The sequence below is a fragment of the Harmonia axyridis genome, chromosome 7, assembly GCF_914767665.1.
Source record: "Harmonia axyridis chromosome 7, icHarAxyr1.1, whole genome shotgun sequence".
Lineage (NCBI taxonomy): Eukaryota > Metazoa > Arthropoda > Insecta > Coleoptera > Coccinellidae > Harmonia > Harmonia axyridis.
In genome coordinates, this window is record NC_059507.1 from 24329828 (window position 1) to 24349086 (window position 19259).

A 19259-nucleotide genomic window follows, 5' to 3' on the forward strand; every position below is an offset into this window, starting at 1 on the left:
AAGATTTTCAAAATATAAAATTTTAGAAAAATAGCAAAGATGAAGAACAAAAATTTCTCCATAAAATGAACAAATAATAATCATTTTTTCCGTTTTTTTTTATCGCTTTCAAGATGAGTAAAAGCTCGTCTTTGTCCGAGGTTTATTATTTTCCATCTGTTATTTTTCATTCATCATCGGTTTACACTTACCCGTTGTTTTCGGTTTTTTGTATCGTTCTCGTCACGAAATTTCAATATGTAGTTATCAAAGAACTGAATTTGCATCAAAAGATTGTCAGGACTCTATTGTACAATTCATTGTAATTCATTCCAATTGCAATTTATTTGTAAAGACATCAGTTTCCAATTGAATACATCTACAAGGTGTTCCTAAATTTGAGCCGCTTCTTTCCTCCAGAATTTTTTCTTGTGAACCACTCATAGTTTAGAAAAATTTGAAAAGAAACTCTGGTTCAGTACTACACTTTTTGGTTTGTTGTAGTATGTGCAATCGATTTCGACAGAAAAATTCAAGCAGCTCTCTATAGTAATTCTCAGGAGAATTCAAATTATTGTGAAGATCCAGTTAGGTAGCTGTGATAAATGAATAAATTATAAGTTTTGGTACTTATATACCAACTCTTTAGCGAAAATTAATAAAGACTCAATGAACTGCTTAAGAATCACAAAAAAGTAAGACTACAAGAAACACCTTGTATCTCGAAAACAAAGCGTTTGCGGGCTCATGTTTATGGGCCTTTCATTTTTAAAATTATCCAAAGAATCTCTCCTTCGTAACTCCGATTCAGGAATACCAGTATAAGATAAGAACAATCTAATTGGTAATAAAAAAAATATTTTGAGTAATTTTGTTCAAACTTCGTTATCAAACCTTTTTTTTTCACATTATAGATATAGTAAACAATGTCGTCAAAAAATTTTTTTCGAAAACGCCCCACAAGAAATGAAAAGATCAACGCACTTTACCCTTGGAGAATGTGTTGAAGAAACTGGTTTGGGACGTCAAAGGACTGAAAGTCGATGAAGCTCAACTCAACTATTTAAGATTTGCTGACGACATAGTACTGATCAGCTCTGACATCAAGAAATCGAAATCAATGCTGCAAGACCTAAACGAACAATAAAGAGAAATAGGACTGAGGATGAATCTTGACAAAACGAAAATAATGAGCTGCAGCCTGGAAATATATTATTATGGATAACACCATCATGGAAAAAGTAGAACAATTAATATATATGTGGCATATAATTGAAAACGAAAAGGAACACTAAACGTTAGAAATGAAGAAAAGAATACGGCTAATGTGAGCAGCATTCGGCAAGGACAGTTTCATCTTCAAGGATAAAAATGAACCAATATACTAACTGACAAAGAAACTACAACACCCAGAAGAATCTGTTTAAATTTTCATTTTTTTTTGTAAAACATAGATAGTTACATAGGAGTAAATGATTGGAATTTGGAAAAAAACAAAGGGTTGACAATTTTTTCTAATAAATTTGTTTATAATGTGTTTGTCCGCCGCGATTATCTATACATTCCCTAACACGTCTCGGCATTGATGCAATAAGATGGTCTATTTCTTCTTGAGGGATACTATCCCCAGCTACATGTTCTTTATGTCCCAGAGCCGCCAAAGTCCGTGGGGTGGGGGTAAAATTCCAAGGCTTCTACCCATAATGTCCCAAATATGCTCTATGGGAGAAAGATCGGGGCATCTGGGCGGCCATGGCAAAAGATTTACTTGGGTCGCTTAGAAAAAGTTCAACATGAGGTTGGGCATTATCTTGCTGAAATATTGGATTATTGAGCCGGTTAAGGTAAGGGAGTACATATGGCTCCACTATTCCTTAAAGGTAATGCAGCGCTGTCATGTTACTTCGAATAAAGACTAAAAGTGACCTATTTGCATGTGCAATAGTACCCCATACCATAACGCCTACTGTCCGGTGTACATGACACTCAACACGAAACTGTGGTTCACGTCTTTCTCCCAGACGTCATCTAACCCTTCTTCAGCCATCATGTGCACCCATAGAGAATCGAGATTCATCAGAAAAGTTGACCTGATGCCATTCCACATTCCAATGTTGACGTTCTCTTCACCACTGTAATCGTTGCCGGCGATGCTCAACCGTCAGAGGTAACACAAGATGCGGTCGATAATGCTGCTGTCCAAATATCCAAGCCTTCTGTCTATGATGTCCCAAACATGCTCTATGGGCGAAAGATCGGGGGATCTAATGGGGCACGCCAAAAGATTCACATCGGTAGCTTCGAAAAAGTTTAAACTAACTCTGACAACATGAGGTCAGGCATTATCTTGCTGAAAAATTGGCCCATAACCTAAATAAACCACTGAATTCGAAATCCGAAACAATACTAAAATTTTCTATGTTGTCCTTTTCCAGACTTATCGTGTTAACGGGACGGACGGACGAACAGAATTGTTTTTGAGCACAGGTTCGTCATCATTCGGACTAAATTTCCCCAGTTTAACTGAAACCCCATAAAATTCGTTTCTCGATAGTTAACAAATCGCACGCTTGCTGCCAACATCAGAAACACAAACACAGGTCCTGGCAAAATTCCCGCTCCTTATTACAACGCGATCCTGTCGTGCCGCGCCGAACGGTCCGCAGAAAAACAAGGAAAATTCACCCGAAAAAAAAAAAAAAAACCGGGCGGCGCAAACAATTTTCCGGCGCCAATTTCGGCCGAATTCCCTTCACACCGGTAAACAAACAACAGCAGCAGGAATAGGTATTCGGAACAGCAGCAGCAGCACACGCCCGTTTTAATATTGGCGAATAAGTGGACGTGTCCGCCACTACATAAAATAGAACAAGGGGCGAATAAACGCCCTGGCCGCCTCTAATGCGACTCATAAAAACGGAATGTTGAGAATAAACTGCCATCGTTCCGCAATCTAGTGGCCGACACTATTTTTCGGATGATTTACCGTCGCTCCCGCGAGTTTGAACCGGGTCTCTCGTTTGATGACTCTCGGTTTTGCCCGGACCCGGCTGGGAAGTTATGAAGAGCTTCGCTCGCATAAGTGACACTTATTGGGTTCTTGTGTTTGAAGCGCGGTTGTATCGCTTTATAAGTAAGTTCTGCGGAACAGTAAAATGAACAAATATTAAATTATTACACTGTGTAATGCCCCTTCATGTGATTTATCTTCTGATATACAGGTTTTTAGTGAAGTAAATAGGAAATTTTGTAGAGCACTTACTGCGATGACGTAAAATTGAATAACCAAAATTGCTATCATTCAAATGTTCTACAAAATGATTGTTTTGGGTATATCTAAAAAGAGTCCGCGATACCATATATATTATACTATCTTCTATCAATGAGTTACAATTTGGAATTTCGAAAAAAATAATATGAAAAATTAAAAGGTGATTTTCACTCATCCTTTTGAGGCAAGTGTTTTGATCCTTACTTAAAATTTACATCATCATAAAGGTACTATCATGAAGATAAACTTTGTCTCTCAAAGTTTCTCATTCGGGCGCATACTTTCAAAGATAATGCGAATTAAAACATTACTAATTCCATTGTCTATTATTATGAATGGAGTGGGCGTGGCGTGACCGCTGGTAAGTGAATGAATATTAAGCTGCGCTCTCCGATTTTTATTATTATTACGTATCTAGACAAATCGTTGAAATAGCCAGATAAATACTTGAAACAGGATATCACCTAAACAAATGGAAATCTTGATTTGAAAAGAAAAAAGAAGATCCAACAAAATATCGACCCGTGAGCCCATTATCGGCAATAAGTGAAGTGATAAAAAATTAATATACAGAAGATCATTAGATTTCGGAGAAGAGAAGAAAATGGTCACAGATCGCCAGTTTGGGTTTCGCAAAGCCAATTCAACGAGTCACCAACTGGTACGACTCACACAAAACATCGAGGAGCAAATGAACCTATCTACAGACACTGGTGCAATATTTCTGGTCCTAGAAAAGGCATTTCATAAAATGTGGCATCAAGGTCTGATATACAAAATGAGGTTGATGAAATTCACAATCAAACTTACGAGGGGGAATAGAATCGTACTCAGAAAATAGTAAATTTAGAGTGAATATCGATAGTACCTGGTCGACAATTAGAGAAATTGAAGCTGGAGTTCCCCAAGGATCGGTGATAGGACCGCTATTGTTCAACTTATACATGACGGACTTATCGAAAATGAATAAATGCTTGATAGCACAGTTTGCAGATGACGCTGCTATTTACTATCACAGTAAAATGCGGAAATCAATTACTAGGCAGTTACAGATAGATCTAGAGAAACTGATGGAATACTTCAAGAAATGGAGATTCAAAGTGAAAACGTCGCAATCTACTCCGGAGGAACAACAGTAAAGAACGAGAAAGGAGGAAATGACTCACGGAAATTGGGTGCATATGAGTTGAAGCCAAGATAATGTGGAACGGCGTTTGTTTGTTTGTAAACAGCTGCTTGCAAGGCAAATACGGATGGGATTTCTGCATCGCATTGAAACTGGAGATGGAAAATGGGTTCATTACGATAATCCCAGGCGCAGAAATTTATGGGGATATCCCGGCCATTCTTTCACGTCGAAGGTCAACCCGACACGGTTCCAAGGTCATGCTCAGTATTTGGTGGGACCAGCTCAGGGTTGTGTATTATGAGTTATTGAAACCGTCTTGAACAATCACAGGCGATCATTATCGATGTAATTAATACGTTTGAACCGAGCATTGAGAGACAAACGGCCGCAATACAACGAGAAAGGTGATAAAGTGATTTCACAGCATGCCAATGCTCGACCCCATGTTGCGAAAGTGGTCAAGACAAACTTGGAAACGTTCTACCCCACCCGCCGTATTCTCCAGACATTGCTCTCTTGGACCATTACTTGTTTTGATTAATGGCCACGGCCTGGCTGACCAGCCCTTCCGGTCTTATGAAGAAGTAAAAAAATTGATCGTGGATCGCTTCAAAAGATGATCAGTATTTTCAACGCGGGATTCGTACGCTGCTCGAAAGATGGGACAATACTTTGAATCATAAATGTATAACCAGTTTTTTTCAATGAAGCCTCGAATTTCAGAATAAAAAAACGGCGGAAGCAAAGTTGAACGCCAATCTATATCGAAAACATTAGGAATTATTTGGCGCATTCAAACCTCAAACTCACCCTGAAAATTTCAAGTCTCCGAGTCTTCCAAGTGGAAAGCTATCGCATCAACGAAAACACCACAGAATTGTAAAAACGTGTGGAAATAATCGGCGCGCAAAAAACGCATAAAGAATTCCGCGGAAAAATCCTAGAACTCATAACTGTCACCAAACGTTGACACTACTCTAGTTCCAACCGTCCTTCCATTCGAAAAATTCGCCGCACCGAATTTCACGAATCAGAGCTCCCTTACACTGGCAGTTAATTTTCCGGGATTTTCCCCTTTTTTTAAACGGCTCTTCCTTCCTGCAACGGTCGTTTTATTGTCCGCGTATTATATAAATATGCCCACTCCACGTGCTGATATACAATTTTGGCGTCTGTCCCTTTCCCTGCTTTTATGGGGTCGCGGCAATCTTGATATTGCGGTGATAATATGGTGTAACGGGTCGTTATTTCCTTAATATATTACACGGCATTTTGATTTTGTACGTCGTTTTAACGGCGCCTTGTATTTGAACGGGGAGCGGTTGAGTTGGAGGGGGAGGGAGAGGTTCGAATTGGGTGGAGGGGGTGTGTATATGAGGCGTTTTGAATTTGTTAATTTCGGGTAGATTGCTAATTAGGGTATGGTGTGAATTTATTGGAATGTTTTGGTATGGTTCATTTGATGATGTTTAGGTTCTTGTACAGCATATAAAGGGTGTCCCAAATTAAGTCGGCACCATTGCCAACTCCGTTATTATTGATGCTACGATGTCGGCTAAATGGTCAAATTGGTAGCATTTTTAGTAGTCTTCTCGATGCCGAAAACAAAAAAAAATTGACAGTCACGTTGTCATAATATTCCATAAAATGATATTTTTCAATGGAACACCCTATAGTTTTTCATCCATTTCGATTCGTAATAAAATTCTCAACAACAGAGCTCATTTCATTTTTTTCGCAAAAGTGAAAATAAGACAGTTGTATTAATAGGAAACATTTATAACAAACGGATTTGATAAAGCGCTGTAAAATATCGGGTTAGTGTTCAAAAACACCGCCTTCTTCTTGAACCCATACTTGGGCCCATGTTTTGACACTATTGATTCACAAAATGAATGCGGCTAGCGAAATCGCTTTAAGATGGAAATTATCGTTTTGTATATTAATACCAAGAAGCTTAGTGGTGTCAATTGAGTGGTGCGACATGATGATCACGGGTTTCACGAGTTCACATCACAGCGCAATTTTTTCTTTTTACTGTCTTAGTTTGCTATTAATAACAAAATATTGTTATTCCTACAGTACAAAAAATGGGTGTTCCATAAGGTTTTATTCGCCAAAACGAATAAATTTTTTGAACAAGTTGAAGCCGCTCATTTTCCACTTTAGAAAGAAAAGTGATATGAGCTTCGTTGTTGAGTTGAAATGCATGAAAAAATATAGGGAGTTTCATTGAAAAAATTTCTTTTTATGAAATATTATGAAAACGCGACTGTCATTTTTTTTGTTTTCGGCATCGAGAAAGCCACTTAAAATGCTTCCAGTTCGTAGCATCGATAATAACGTAGTTGGCAATGGTGCCGACTTAATTTGTAACACCCTGTATTGCGTTATTCTGAAGTGGATTGTCTCCTATACTATCTTTCAGCAGTTGTCTTGATTAATTTCCTTATCTGTTACCAAGACTATACAGGGTGTTTCATGTTTCATAATAAACTGGACGAACATATACATGGTGATTCACCGCGATGGCCTATTAGACGTTTATGGAAAACTAAAAGAATTTCTTGTTGAAAATTTATATATTTGGGTTTCAGAGGATGATCTTCTTTCCTGAAATATTTTCAGATCTCTGCAACTTCCATTGATACTGAAAACATACTACTACTTCCTTATTTCATAGGCGCACCCAGTATATCATTGCATTATTAGATAGCACTTTTGTTGACAATTTCAGCAATATGCCATACCTTGGGTGAAAACTCAAAGGTTTATGAGTTCATTGGATTGTTATTAAAAAAATGGGGACGATGAGGACTCACATTTTTCTGAATATTCCTGCAGAAAAAGTTCTTTTCGAAAAAACCTTTTTCATTTCCTATTCTGCAAATACGTTGTATTATAAGACTGTTTGCAGTATGAATCAATAATATACAGTGTGGTTATAAGAAGATCATTAACTAATTAAATTCATCAAAAGTCTAGATTTTCAAATACGAACCTATATTTTTCAATATTTCAGTCGATTCTTCAAAAAAGAGTAGGGGTTACTTGAGCAAACCTTATACATGAAATGAATTCTTCAAGAGTTATCTAGGAAGAACTTGAAATGATGATAAACCGCAATTTCTATTAGTAGTAGTAGTCTGTGAATTCCGGAAAACCTAAAAAAGAAACTGAAATTCGATGTTTCGCTAAATGAATTCGACATTTCAAGAATTCGGATAGTTACAGGATGGCCTTGTCGACATTTTTAGATAATTGTGAAGAACAAAATTACAATTTTATATCAAAAGCTATTGCAGGACCTGAAAACACAATGAAAGATTTATTATTACTCATTTCAACCTGCAACATCAACCTCTAATTATTTTAATCCTCACTTCATACTCATAACCTATTCTGTCAAATCCCAGGAGAGTCAGAAGCTGTGTTCCGAAACCTGCTTTCTCATATTACGATACCCGCTACTTCTAAGTATGCGATGCGAAATATCAAAAACTCCTGTTTTCCCCAACTTTGCAGTTGGAGCAAGTTGTCTGTTTCCTTCAGGCAAGATTATCGATTAGAGAAGAGGAGGAGCACACATACCTGGACCATTAATGATATCCCGACGATCCCCTGCGGTTTATGTTGTGCTTCTGACATATTATGATAGAGTTCCTTATTGAATCCGTAGAGTTGAATCTGCAACAAGAATAAGTTTTCAGTATATCGCCCTAACAGTAGAAACGCTGAATATTCATCGAGATTCGAGTTGCCTCAACTATATGAATATGTAAGTGGATGTCAAGGACGATTCTGCTAGTTTCTGATTTTATGCGGTGTTTTTTCTTTATCAGAGATTTGTTTTCTACCTTTCTTTCGATTTGGATTTTATTGGCGGGTTCTACAAAACAGTTATCGATTTTATCTGATAGCAAAGGTTTTGCAATGGCAATAGGGATTCACGGCTTGACGTGATTTTCAAGCTACTTGGCTTGACTTGACTTGAAATCAAGTCAAGCTCAAGCCAAGTACCTAGTAGTTTTTCAATCCTGAGTCAAGTCAAGTATTTATTTTCAAGTACTTGAATTCTTTCAAGCTACTTGATTTTTAGCATTGTGTAGTATTACAGCAAAAAAAAAATGATGAAATGACAGGAACGTTGCAAAAAGCACTTTTATTTATTGAACTTTATTGTTAAAAAGTTGAATATTTTAAAATGAGAACCAAAAATAAATCACTATAAATAATAACAAAATGAGAAATATGAAAGAATACAGAAAAGAATACCAAAAATTGGACTCAGTAAGTCCAAAAAAACCATTTTCGGGCGTGTTGCGTACAATATTTTTTCGGCAACCGTGTAGAATAATACTATCGCTGCTGCTTTCCATATTTTATTGCGATTGCGATCAAAAAACATGCAAATTGTTGACAACTAATTTCATATGAACTGTCAGCCGTTTTCTCGGTTACTATGGTAATGATCAACTGTATTTATTAAAAATATACCTACCAAGATTTTCATATTCACAATGACACAAACGACGTGATTCTTTTCCGGCCTAGTCCGGGAAGTACGTACTTTCCGGACTAGGCCGGGAAATGCTACTTTCTTAGAGAAAAAGCGTCCGGGAACTGAGCACTTCCCGGACGGTTGCCGAAAAAAACGTTTCTCTTATTTCAAATTTTGAATTAATCAAATTGATTGATGATTATCAATATTTTGATGTTTTTTCCACTTTCGTGATTATTTCTTCCCTTAAAATTCAGGAATTAAACATATGCGCCTATAAACTCATATTACAATATTATATGAAAATAAATAATAATGATTGAATTGATTGGGAATGCAAATATACCTAAGTGAAAATTAACTGTAAAATAAAGGTCTTAAACAAAGGCTCAAGTAATATCAAGTAACTTGATATCGAGTCAAGCAATAAGAATCTCATATCAAGACAAGTCAAGTATGTAATTTTTCACGAGCTTGATTTTCAAGTCAAGTAGTTGGTTAAAATATAAAGCTACTTGGCTTGATGAATGCCTAAATGGGAATTATACTATTTTTAATGGTTATAATGGCGACATTGTGTATTTTTTTTGTTGGCATTTTTCATTTCATTTGTGTTCAGTAGATTATGGACCGATTCACGCTTCAACCGCTTTAGAAATTGTTGAATTGAATTATCAAAATCTGTGCTTATTTTCATGTGAATACTGAGAGAAGAATGCATAAACACTATAATTCTTTCAATTGCCTATACTAAACTAACATTCTTCAAAAACAACAGCAGAAAAAGCAAGAACAAAAAGCATCAGCCTCACAACTGACATGAAGATCCTGAGCAGATGGACAAAATGGGCAAAAAACCCAAACTCAATTTAATTTTTATGGTTGATGCATTTGTATTATTATAAACATATAAACCCAATATTCTTCCAGTGTAGCGTCCAAGTTCCAACATCAACTAAAAGGTAGAGACGCATGTCTCCTAGCATGTATCTCTGTACAAATACAGATTCCACGTCGATATCGGCGCTGGCGAGTGTCGAATAATAAAATTTCAATAAACCGAGTCCACCGGCGATATTCCAAGTGCCGAATTACGAGAAGGCATTCTCGATATTGCCTAATATGGATCCGGTATTCCTGGGGCGCTTAGGCCGCCTTCAGACAGTGATAAAACACCTTTCTACCAGGAAAAATATGGGGGAAGCTCTCGGATACTTGATCGAAGTAATTTATATTTCGGTTATCGTTTTTCATTCCGCTACTTGGGAAGTAGCTCGATACCGATGTGCAGTTGGTATGAGTGCTTTTTTATGTTATAGACACTTCGTCATTGCCATTTCTCGGGAAATATGGGCCGGAACTGGACTGGAAACTCGCTATTAGCGTGATGTTGGCTCGGTTCTCCTCGCAGTCATTTGGGTTTGAAAAAAAATGAGATAATTATGTATTCGGGAAGATTCCGTATTTTCTGCGTCTTCTTTCGGGTATTGTGGTATGTTTGATTATGCTGTTCGTTGTTTTTCGCTTGAATTGGGGAAATATTTCCCTGATTGAGGAGAAACGAACTTGATGAAAATTCAGTGATTTTAGTGATGAGGTCTATTTTCTCCGTGATGGCACCTTCAAACATCTCCTATTTTAGAGACAAAAACAAGCCACTATTCTCTACAATTCAACACTCTTGGATTTTTGTTTGTGGATTCTGTTGTCATGATTTAAATTGCAAACTGCTGTTTTTGTAACTGGCAAATACATAGGCTGTCATTCGAGTTACAATTATCGTCGTTTGTACGTGTCCTTGACCTACAAGAAGGGCATCATTTTTTCTCCCTTATTTTTACGCCAATGGTAAATTAAGAGAAATGATGCGTTTTTCGCATTCCAAATTCATTTTTCTGTAGAAAAGTTTGAATCCTGAAAAACTAACCGATTTCAAGATGATTGCGCTTTTATGAACACAAATATTCTAATTATGGAAAATTTTTCTGCAAAAAATTAATTTCACAGTCCCAATTACTATTCTGAGTAACAACTGGATATTCGTTAAAAACAATAATGACCTTTCCAACATGCATTTTCCACCAAAGCTGTTTTCTTGCAGAAGTACATAGTGCTTAATCCCTTCAATGGGTAACTAATCTATTTCGAAAAAAAAATCAGATACCAGCGTCATGGGAAATTATTGAAGTCCGGAAAATAGGGTTTTTTTGGGCGAATAGACAAAATTCCAGGACGAGCGTAAGCGAGTCCTGGAAGTCTATGAGTCCAAAAAAAACATTTTCGGGCGTGTTGCGTACAATATTTTTTCGGCAACCATGTAAAATAACACTATCGCTGCTGCTTTCCATATTTTATTGCGATTGCGATAAAAAAACATGCAAATTTTTGACAACTAATTTCATATGAACTGTCAGCCGTTATCTCGGTTGCTATGGATTCTATGATTCTTTTCCGGCCTAGTCCGGGAAGTACGTCCTTTCCGGACTAGGCCGGGAAATGCTACTTTCTCAGAGAAAAAGCGTCCGGGAAGTGCGCACTTCCCGGACGGTTGCCGAAAAAATCATTTTATCTTATAAACTGTTCGAAATAGCATGGATACAATGTATACAAGTTCGGATCATTTTGAGGAAATTGAATTTGAGTTTTCTTAGAATATTTTCATTTCGATGCATCCGCTACCTCTGCAAGAAAATAACTACGTGAAAAAATGCACGTGCGAGTGTCATTTTCTGGACTACTATTCGAGATTGTGAAATTAATTTCAGCCCAACAAAATTTTCATTACGAGTATGTTTGTACTCATTAAAGAAAATTATCTGAAAAACGGCTAGTTTGTGCATGTAAAATTTTTTTTTATGTCAACAGTGGCGTAAAAGATAGGGGAAGAGAGGGAGCATGATGCCCTTCTTGTTAGCTATTGGTTGCAATTGAATATGTGATTCCTTCAGAAAAAAAAAACTTATTGAACACAAATATCATTTCAAATTCGATAGGAAAATTTTGGAAACTGAAAATTATGAAAAAAAAACTACTTTAACTTTTTCTCAGCAACGAACGACAATTGAGAAAAAGAGATGAGGAGAGTCTTATTTATTTTTAAGGCGAATCTTACTTTCAATTTCTTTGTTTGAGTTCCCGGCCATTCTGGAATTGAAGGGAATGAAGAGGCCAACACACTTGCTCGAAAAGGAGCACATTTTCCGGAACCTATCTGTAGTATAGGCAAATTTACATACAAAAAAGAATTTCAGGAGAAGAAAAAACCGAAAGAGAAACATTCTGTCTCAATCTTCCTGAAACTTCCAAAAAGTTACTTTGAAACTTTGACACTGCGAGATCCAAAAAGTATCTGGATCTCAACAAGAATATAGTACACCTCCTCACTGGATTCTTCACAGGGCAATGTCGCCTTAGGAAACACCTCATGATGGATCTAGCAGACGAGTGCACATTCGGTGGGAAGAAGGAAGAAATTACGGATAACCTGTTGATGGAATGCCTCGTCATCACTAGACAACGCAAAATCTGCTTTGGACAAGAAACTTGTAGAAGTGAGGAAGAAGCCTACCTGATCCAACCAGATATAGGAGTTCATTAGAACTCTGGAACTGGAAAGTGAGCTGTAGATCGAGAATAGCTCTGATGGCAGCACAAGAGGAACGCATTTCCCCCAAATAAATCTTAGAGAACTAACAATCCTTGTGAATTTCTTTCAATCCGCTACAGCTAAAGAGTCATATTTTGATGTGCTGTCCCGTTTAAAGACATTATTAGACCTTATATTCTTGTATTGTCCTATATTTGAGGAGATTGAGAACCTGAAAATTTAATCTCAGCGAAGATGATTCTGGGATTTGCATTCTCGTTAGCCACTCGCTATCCATCAGTCTATGTTCCTCAGTCAGGTGATCTCTCCAGATTTGGATATCAAATCTCAAAATGGAGTTTTTCAAAAAATCTTCAAGAACCTGGATGTATGTAGGTACTGAGAATTTTAAGTGGGAAAAAAATTAATCAAATGATAACCTTCATTTAGTAAAAAGTCATGCGCAATTTCAAGAATTTGTTTTACGACAACATCATTGGGACGATGTATGTATACAATACTTCATCGACATTACATTGTTAAAGAATGTTGGTGAGCACTGTGATTTAGGATTGATAGTGACATCCAATCTTTCCTGGTCCAGCCATATAACATCTACATATATGTAATAGGGCCAAATAACTATGGTAATCATTATATCGTTCTTTTCATGGTTGCAGCTTACTGACGTGTAAGCTTCTGTATTTATCTTATGTCCACCCGATGCTTGATTTTGCCGGCCCAGCTTGGTGGCCTTCACTGAAGGGTGATATGGATGCATTGAAGGCTATTCAACGCACTTGTATTTGGCTCCAATATGGTCGCAACCGCCCAGACTATAATACACGACTCCACCTTTTGTTTGAGCCGCGACGTGAGAGAGGTGATCTCATTGTTACCTACAGAGCAGTCCACGGTTGTGCTGATGCTGATCTGCATTTGATTTTCAAGAGAAACCTAAACCATTCACGAGGCCACCCTTACAAGCTTGTCAAGGAAAAATTTAAGACTAGGTACTGTTCGACAGAACTTTCGCTATGATAAGTGTGTCTCAACATTTAAATTTAGTTTTTTTTAACTACTTTCATATATTGTATTGAGTTTATAGGTTTATAACATCAACTCTTATTGTATCTAATAATATTTTCATATACGTCCCCCTTTTTTTAAGAGCCTATTGCTCTAAATGCTTATAATTTTTCAATTATTCTAATAATTGAAAGCTCGGCGAGGGCATAGACGAGATATTACATCTGAAGAAAATTCTGCTTGTCTCAACGGAGTCGAGGAGTTGGTACAATAGTTGTTTGGTTTCATACATAATCTCCAAATGTTTTCATTATAACACGAAAGAAAATCTTCTTATCTCGGTTAGTCAACAAAAGAAGGATTCGGTACTGGAAAGATTCAAGATGATCTCAGTTCCAAACAGCTTTACTCCTCCACCTGTAAATCACTCAGAAACGATCCAAAAAGGGGAAACCCCAAAATATGCACGAGGATTGTTGATTTTCAACGAGCCCTTATCTGCCAGTTAACAATTGACGACACCAAACCCTCCTCGTTATCTCCCCTCTCCTCTTCTCCTTTCACCACGAAAACAATCACAAAACATCCTTCAACCGACGGATCGAACGTCCAGAGGATAAATCTCGACAAATGGCCCGATTGGATCGTTTTTCGTCTACCTCTCCCCCACCCCACATCCAGATCGAAATCTAAAACAAGCGAGCCCGTATCCGCCCAATCGATCAGGTGAAAGAGTGCAGGACGAACACATCCGGCATACATCTGCATAAAGAAAATTTTCATGGGCTGCAATAACCCTGATTAAGGTAGGTCTCTATCGGGGGCATTGTTGCCACGTCTGTCGCATCGGCTAATGGAAAAGGCCGGTCTGGGATCTGTGTTCCTTTTGTGATGATGGAGAAAGCGGTTTCGTCCCGTGTTTACCTATAGGAACTGTCCAGTGAGAAATAAGAGTGCATCGGGATTGGGGTTCCCTTTTTGGTTTATCGAATTGTTCGGTTTTTTTGTTTCGTTGGTTTCAATCTGGATTGAGTGAGGGTCGATTGTAGCGACATCTTGGCTGTCATTTTCGACGTTCATAGATATTTTGATAGATATGACGTTTCATATTGATATGTCCCAGTTGGACTTGGAACGTAGTAGATAATCTCTGAATGAAGTTAGCGTCATTATTAATAAAAGCGTAGAATTAATTTTGTTGTGAAACAACAAAATGGAAATAATTTCTCTTTGATTTATTTATCGAATTGAAATGACAAAAAAATTCAATACAAAAACAGAATGTGGAAAATTATGGAGAATAACAACGTTTTGGGAATTCCAAGAGAAAGTGATAACCTAGATGTGAACTAGATGACGGCTGTATCGATTTTTATGATCTTTAATTCGTTAGAGTGATCTGTGTCACAAAAAACTGAATCCACACAAAAATATTCCAAAATAGACAACGCATTCTGACAAAATAAAAAGTTTTCGTAGGTTATCGGCCCATGATAATCGATGTCAAGTTGCAGAATATAGGTTGACATCAGTTCGACATACATAATGTTCACTTTCGAGCATAAAGTGCCCTTGGATTATAATGGCACCACAATTTTTCTACATTCCAAAGAAGCTGAAGATCCTATCTTGATATGATAGCCTGGAATTTCGACATTGAATCCTGTTGTCCAAAAAGCAAATTTGTTTGAAGAAACAAGTAGTAGTGCATTTGAATTAATTTGTAATGATTACATATTTTTCCTATTTCCATAAAAAATTGTGTCAACGAAAGAAAAGTCGAATTTGTAGCCGAAAGGCGTCTCTCGAATCGACTTGTATTCGAAAAACTACACTGAATTAAAAAATACAAAAATATTCTGAACTATGTTCATCAATTTTGGTGTTACATCTAAAAGTTATATTTATTTGATACAGTCTTCAAAAAAGTGAGCTACTTATTCTTCACGTGCCACGGACCTCAATTCATACAGAATGATAGTTTTGAGTATGGAATGCCTCATTTGTTTCGGAAATGGAGCGTACGATTTTTAAAGATTTTGGTGTGCAAGAATCTATTAATATGGTCGATATAATGGTGGTATATTGTTCTCAGATCTTTGTTCTTTCCTGAATAATAATTAATTTTGTTATTTCAAATGGATCACCCTGTAAATTTTTTGCCTTGTCCTTAAGACATACTGGAGTATTTGAGATGTGAGGTTCCTTATCCGAATGCCACAATTTCAGAGTTATAGTTACATTTACATTATCTTGGCCGAAGTTACAAAAATACATTTAGAGGACTATAATTGAATAAACTAATAATAAATAATAATAAATTATTTTCAAACTGCTAATTTTTTACTACTCAAATGTGGACATACTATAACATGAAACAAACCTCCAAATTTCAATCAAATCAAACGAGTTCATCAGATCATAGTCATCTAAATGTATTTATATACTCTTATTGAATTGTATATTCATTATTCAACTGCTTCTGACCAATTGATAGTATCTACTAACAAACAGCGTGACTCATAATAAATCACTGCTATAACTCACTAATAAATCGAAAAAGATAGCTCTGTGCTTCTATACGTCTGTGCTTATGGCATCTAGGTTTAGGGAAAATCACATGAAAAATATTCAGTATTTTTGAAAAATATCAGAAACAGAAAAGTTCATTATTATTCCGGGAAAAAAAACGTCCGACAACAATATAAATACCATCAAAATATCGGCCATATCACAAAATCCTTGCATACGAGATATTTCTTTTCACAAATCAATGAGATTTTCACATAATTTCTTCAAACAAAAATTCACATTGTAGTATTTCAATAACTTTAATGTGCGAATGAAAATAATGATAATTTTGGTAACATTTCGCCTTTTGCAAAAGAATTGATGCATTTTAAAGATATTTTAAAAAAATCCCGCAATAAATTATTACAAAAGGGGTAAAACTCTAATTTTGTGGAAATTTTCGAAAGATCTCGTAGAGTACTTCTTTTCGATGAAAGTTGGAACTATTGTAATATTCCTAACTTCCACTGATCATTCAATCGTTCTGGCAATATCGGACATTATTTTTGTCCCTCCACCTCAATTAAATAGTAGGATAGACTTCACGATCAAACAAAAAATCAAATCAAAAGTTAAAAAAGAGAAAAGTACATTTCGAAAATCATCTCAAATACGGAAATACGGTCTGTATAGAAACTGTCATGAGATCAAATGCAATAAACCAACCCCTTTCTACAATCCTTACTCACCTCAGCGGGAAACGTATATCCGTATATCTGATGTTCCGATCCCTGTCTGTTCTCCGTTCCGTAGTGTATGTAGATCTCTTCGAATTGATACCTGTAGGCCAGAGGACCACCGGATATGTTCACCAGGTGCTTGGTGTCCTTGTCCACCCTGAACACTAACGACTGTCCCGTGTTGTACAGAACGCCATTCACCTGAAACAGCCATTACGATATTACAGGTTATGAATTTTGATGGGGCAGTTGTAGGGGATGTGCCACGTCTCTTTGCCGTATGTTGAGCGAGGCCTGATGGCCCAATAAGACGCGGATTAAAATGTGTGCTGTTGCACGTTGGCTATACAGGGAGTGTTTTGTCTTCGTTTGATTTAAGTATTAGGCCAATTGAAAAGTCCCCGGTCTGATGCACATATGGTGCATCATGGTGCTAGTATTAAATCCATGTGATTTTTAGTTAGCACCAACCTTCAAACGATACGTGTCAAAATCTGACAGCAGTCCGACCATTAGTTTGGGAGATTTTGCGTTGTGAGTGTAGCTACTTTTGTTATTGGAAGAAAGATGAAAAAAAAAAGATTTGTGTGCTGATAAAAGACTGCTTTTTGTAGGGAAAAAGTACAGTTGACTCGAAATCTTGGCTTGACGAAGAGTTTCCAGGGTCTGCACCAGGAAAATCAACCATTATTGACTGGTATGCTAAGTTTAAACGTGGTGAAATGAGCACCGAAGACGGCGAACACAGTGGACGCCCAAAAGAGGCAGTCACCGACGAAAAAAGTTCACAAAATAATTTTGAATGAACGTATAGTGATGTTGATCGAGATAGCAGACATTGTGAAGATATCATCTGAATGTGTACATCTTATCATTCATTAATATTTGTACATAAGAAAGCTGTATGCGAAATGGGTGCCGCGCGACCTCACAATCGATCAAAAGCAACAACGTGTTAATGATTCTGAGCAGTGTTTGAAGCTAATAAATAAATAAACCTGAATCTTTACATCGATATGTGACAAAAGATGAAATATGGCTCAATCATTCAATTCCGGAGTCCAATGGACAGTCAGCTGAGTGGACTGCACACGATGAACCAGAGCGAGAAAAAACACAACATTTAGCTGGCAGGGTTATGACATCAGTATTCTGGAATGCGCAAGGTATAATATTCACTGATAACCTCCAAAAGGGCCAGATCATCAACAGCGATTATTATATAGCGTTATTGGATCGTTTGAAGCATGAAATCGTCAAAAAAGGCCCCATTCGAAAAAAGGTGCTGTTTCATCAAGACAATGTGTCATGTCACAAATCAATCAAAACAATAGCGAAATTGCATGAATTGGGTTTCGAATTGCTTCTGCATCCAGCGTATTTACCAGATCTGGCCCCCAGCGACTTTTTCCTGTTCTCAGACCTCAAAATAATGCTCGCTGGAAAGAAATTTAGCGCCAATGAAGAAGTAATCGCCGAAACTGAGGCCTTTTCTGAAGGGAAAGACAAATCGTACTACAAAAATGCTATCGAAAAGTTGGAAGATCGTTATAATCGCCCTCGAAGGCAACTATGTTGAAAAATAAAATCGAATTTTGCCAAAAATTCTTTTTCTTTTACTATGGTACACTGGGGACTTTTCAATTGGCCTGTCACTCTTGGTGATTCACCGCGATGGCCTATTTGACATTCATGACAAACTAATCATAATTTTGAGTTCAAAATTTGCATGACATGGTTTATAAAAATGATCTTTCTTCTAAAATATTTTCAGATCTTTACAACTTCCGCTTATACCGGAAACAGACTACTTTTTTATTTGAAATGGCAAGCCCAGTATCTTATTACATCATTAGATAGCTTATTTGATGACAATTTTAGCAATATGCCATACCTTTGGTGAAAACTCTATGGTTCATGGGGTAATGAGATTCCCATGAAAAAAATTGGTGAAACGAGGACTCACTTTTTTTGAATAAATCACATTTTATGTTCATTGCTCTGCTCGTTTTCTTTTCAATTAGAAGAGCCTGAGAATGATCTCTAGGAGATCATCTTCTAGGAGGTAGAAGCCTTTTCAGTAAAACATTTGTTGTCGACATAGAAAGTTTTTCTTCTCCTTTCAATTATTTCAACTCCAATAAAAGATGATGGATTACGTTTCTAAAGAAACTATTGCTGCCATAAGTGGAAGTGTTGAAGAAGATTCAAATTTATCCATCCCTCAGCGCGCACAATATTTGGATGGATAATATCGTATATATATAGAGAGGACTTCTTAGGAGATATAAGAAAAATTTGGTGGATATAGGAATCGGTAACTTTGCAACATTATTCCTGAAAGCTTGAAGATCCAATCTGTTTCTTTAAACACACTCACTTGGCATCAAGAGACATTTATTCATTCTCCCTTTGTGGAATACAAAACTGTATATAAGATGTAATTCATCATGAATTGGCTTAAAAATTTGTGTTATTATTCAACATGAACATACTTAATTTCAACCTATTTT

At 36.8% G+C, this 19259-nt stretch overlaps 1 protein-coding gene across 1 annotated transcript in view; it reads right to left on the bottom strand.

Annotated features, from left to right (window-relative positions):
* Nucleotides 1-19259, bottom strand: part of LOC123683792 (carbonic anhydrase-related protein 10-like) — a 315162-nt gene that overhangs the window by 126472 nt on the left and 169431 nt on the right. Inside the window, exons 4-5 of the mRNA XM_045622685.1 lie at nt 16756-16947; nt 7971-8066 (exon numbers count right to left, since the gene is read on the bottom strand). Coding sequence (XP_045478641.1) covers nt 7971-8066; nt 16756-16947 — 288 coding nt within the window. The remainder of the gene's footprint in view (nt 1-7970; nt 8067-16755; nt 16948-19259) is intronic.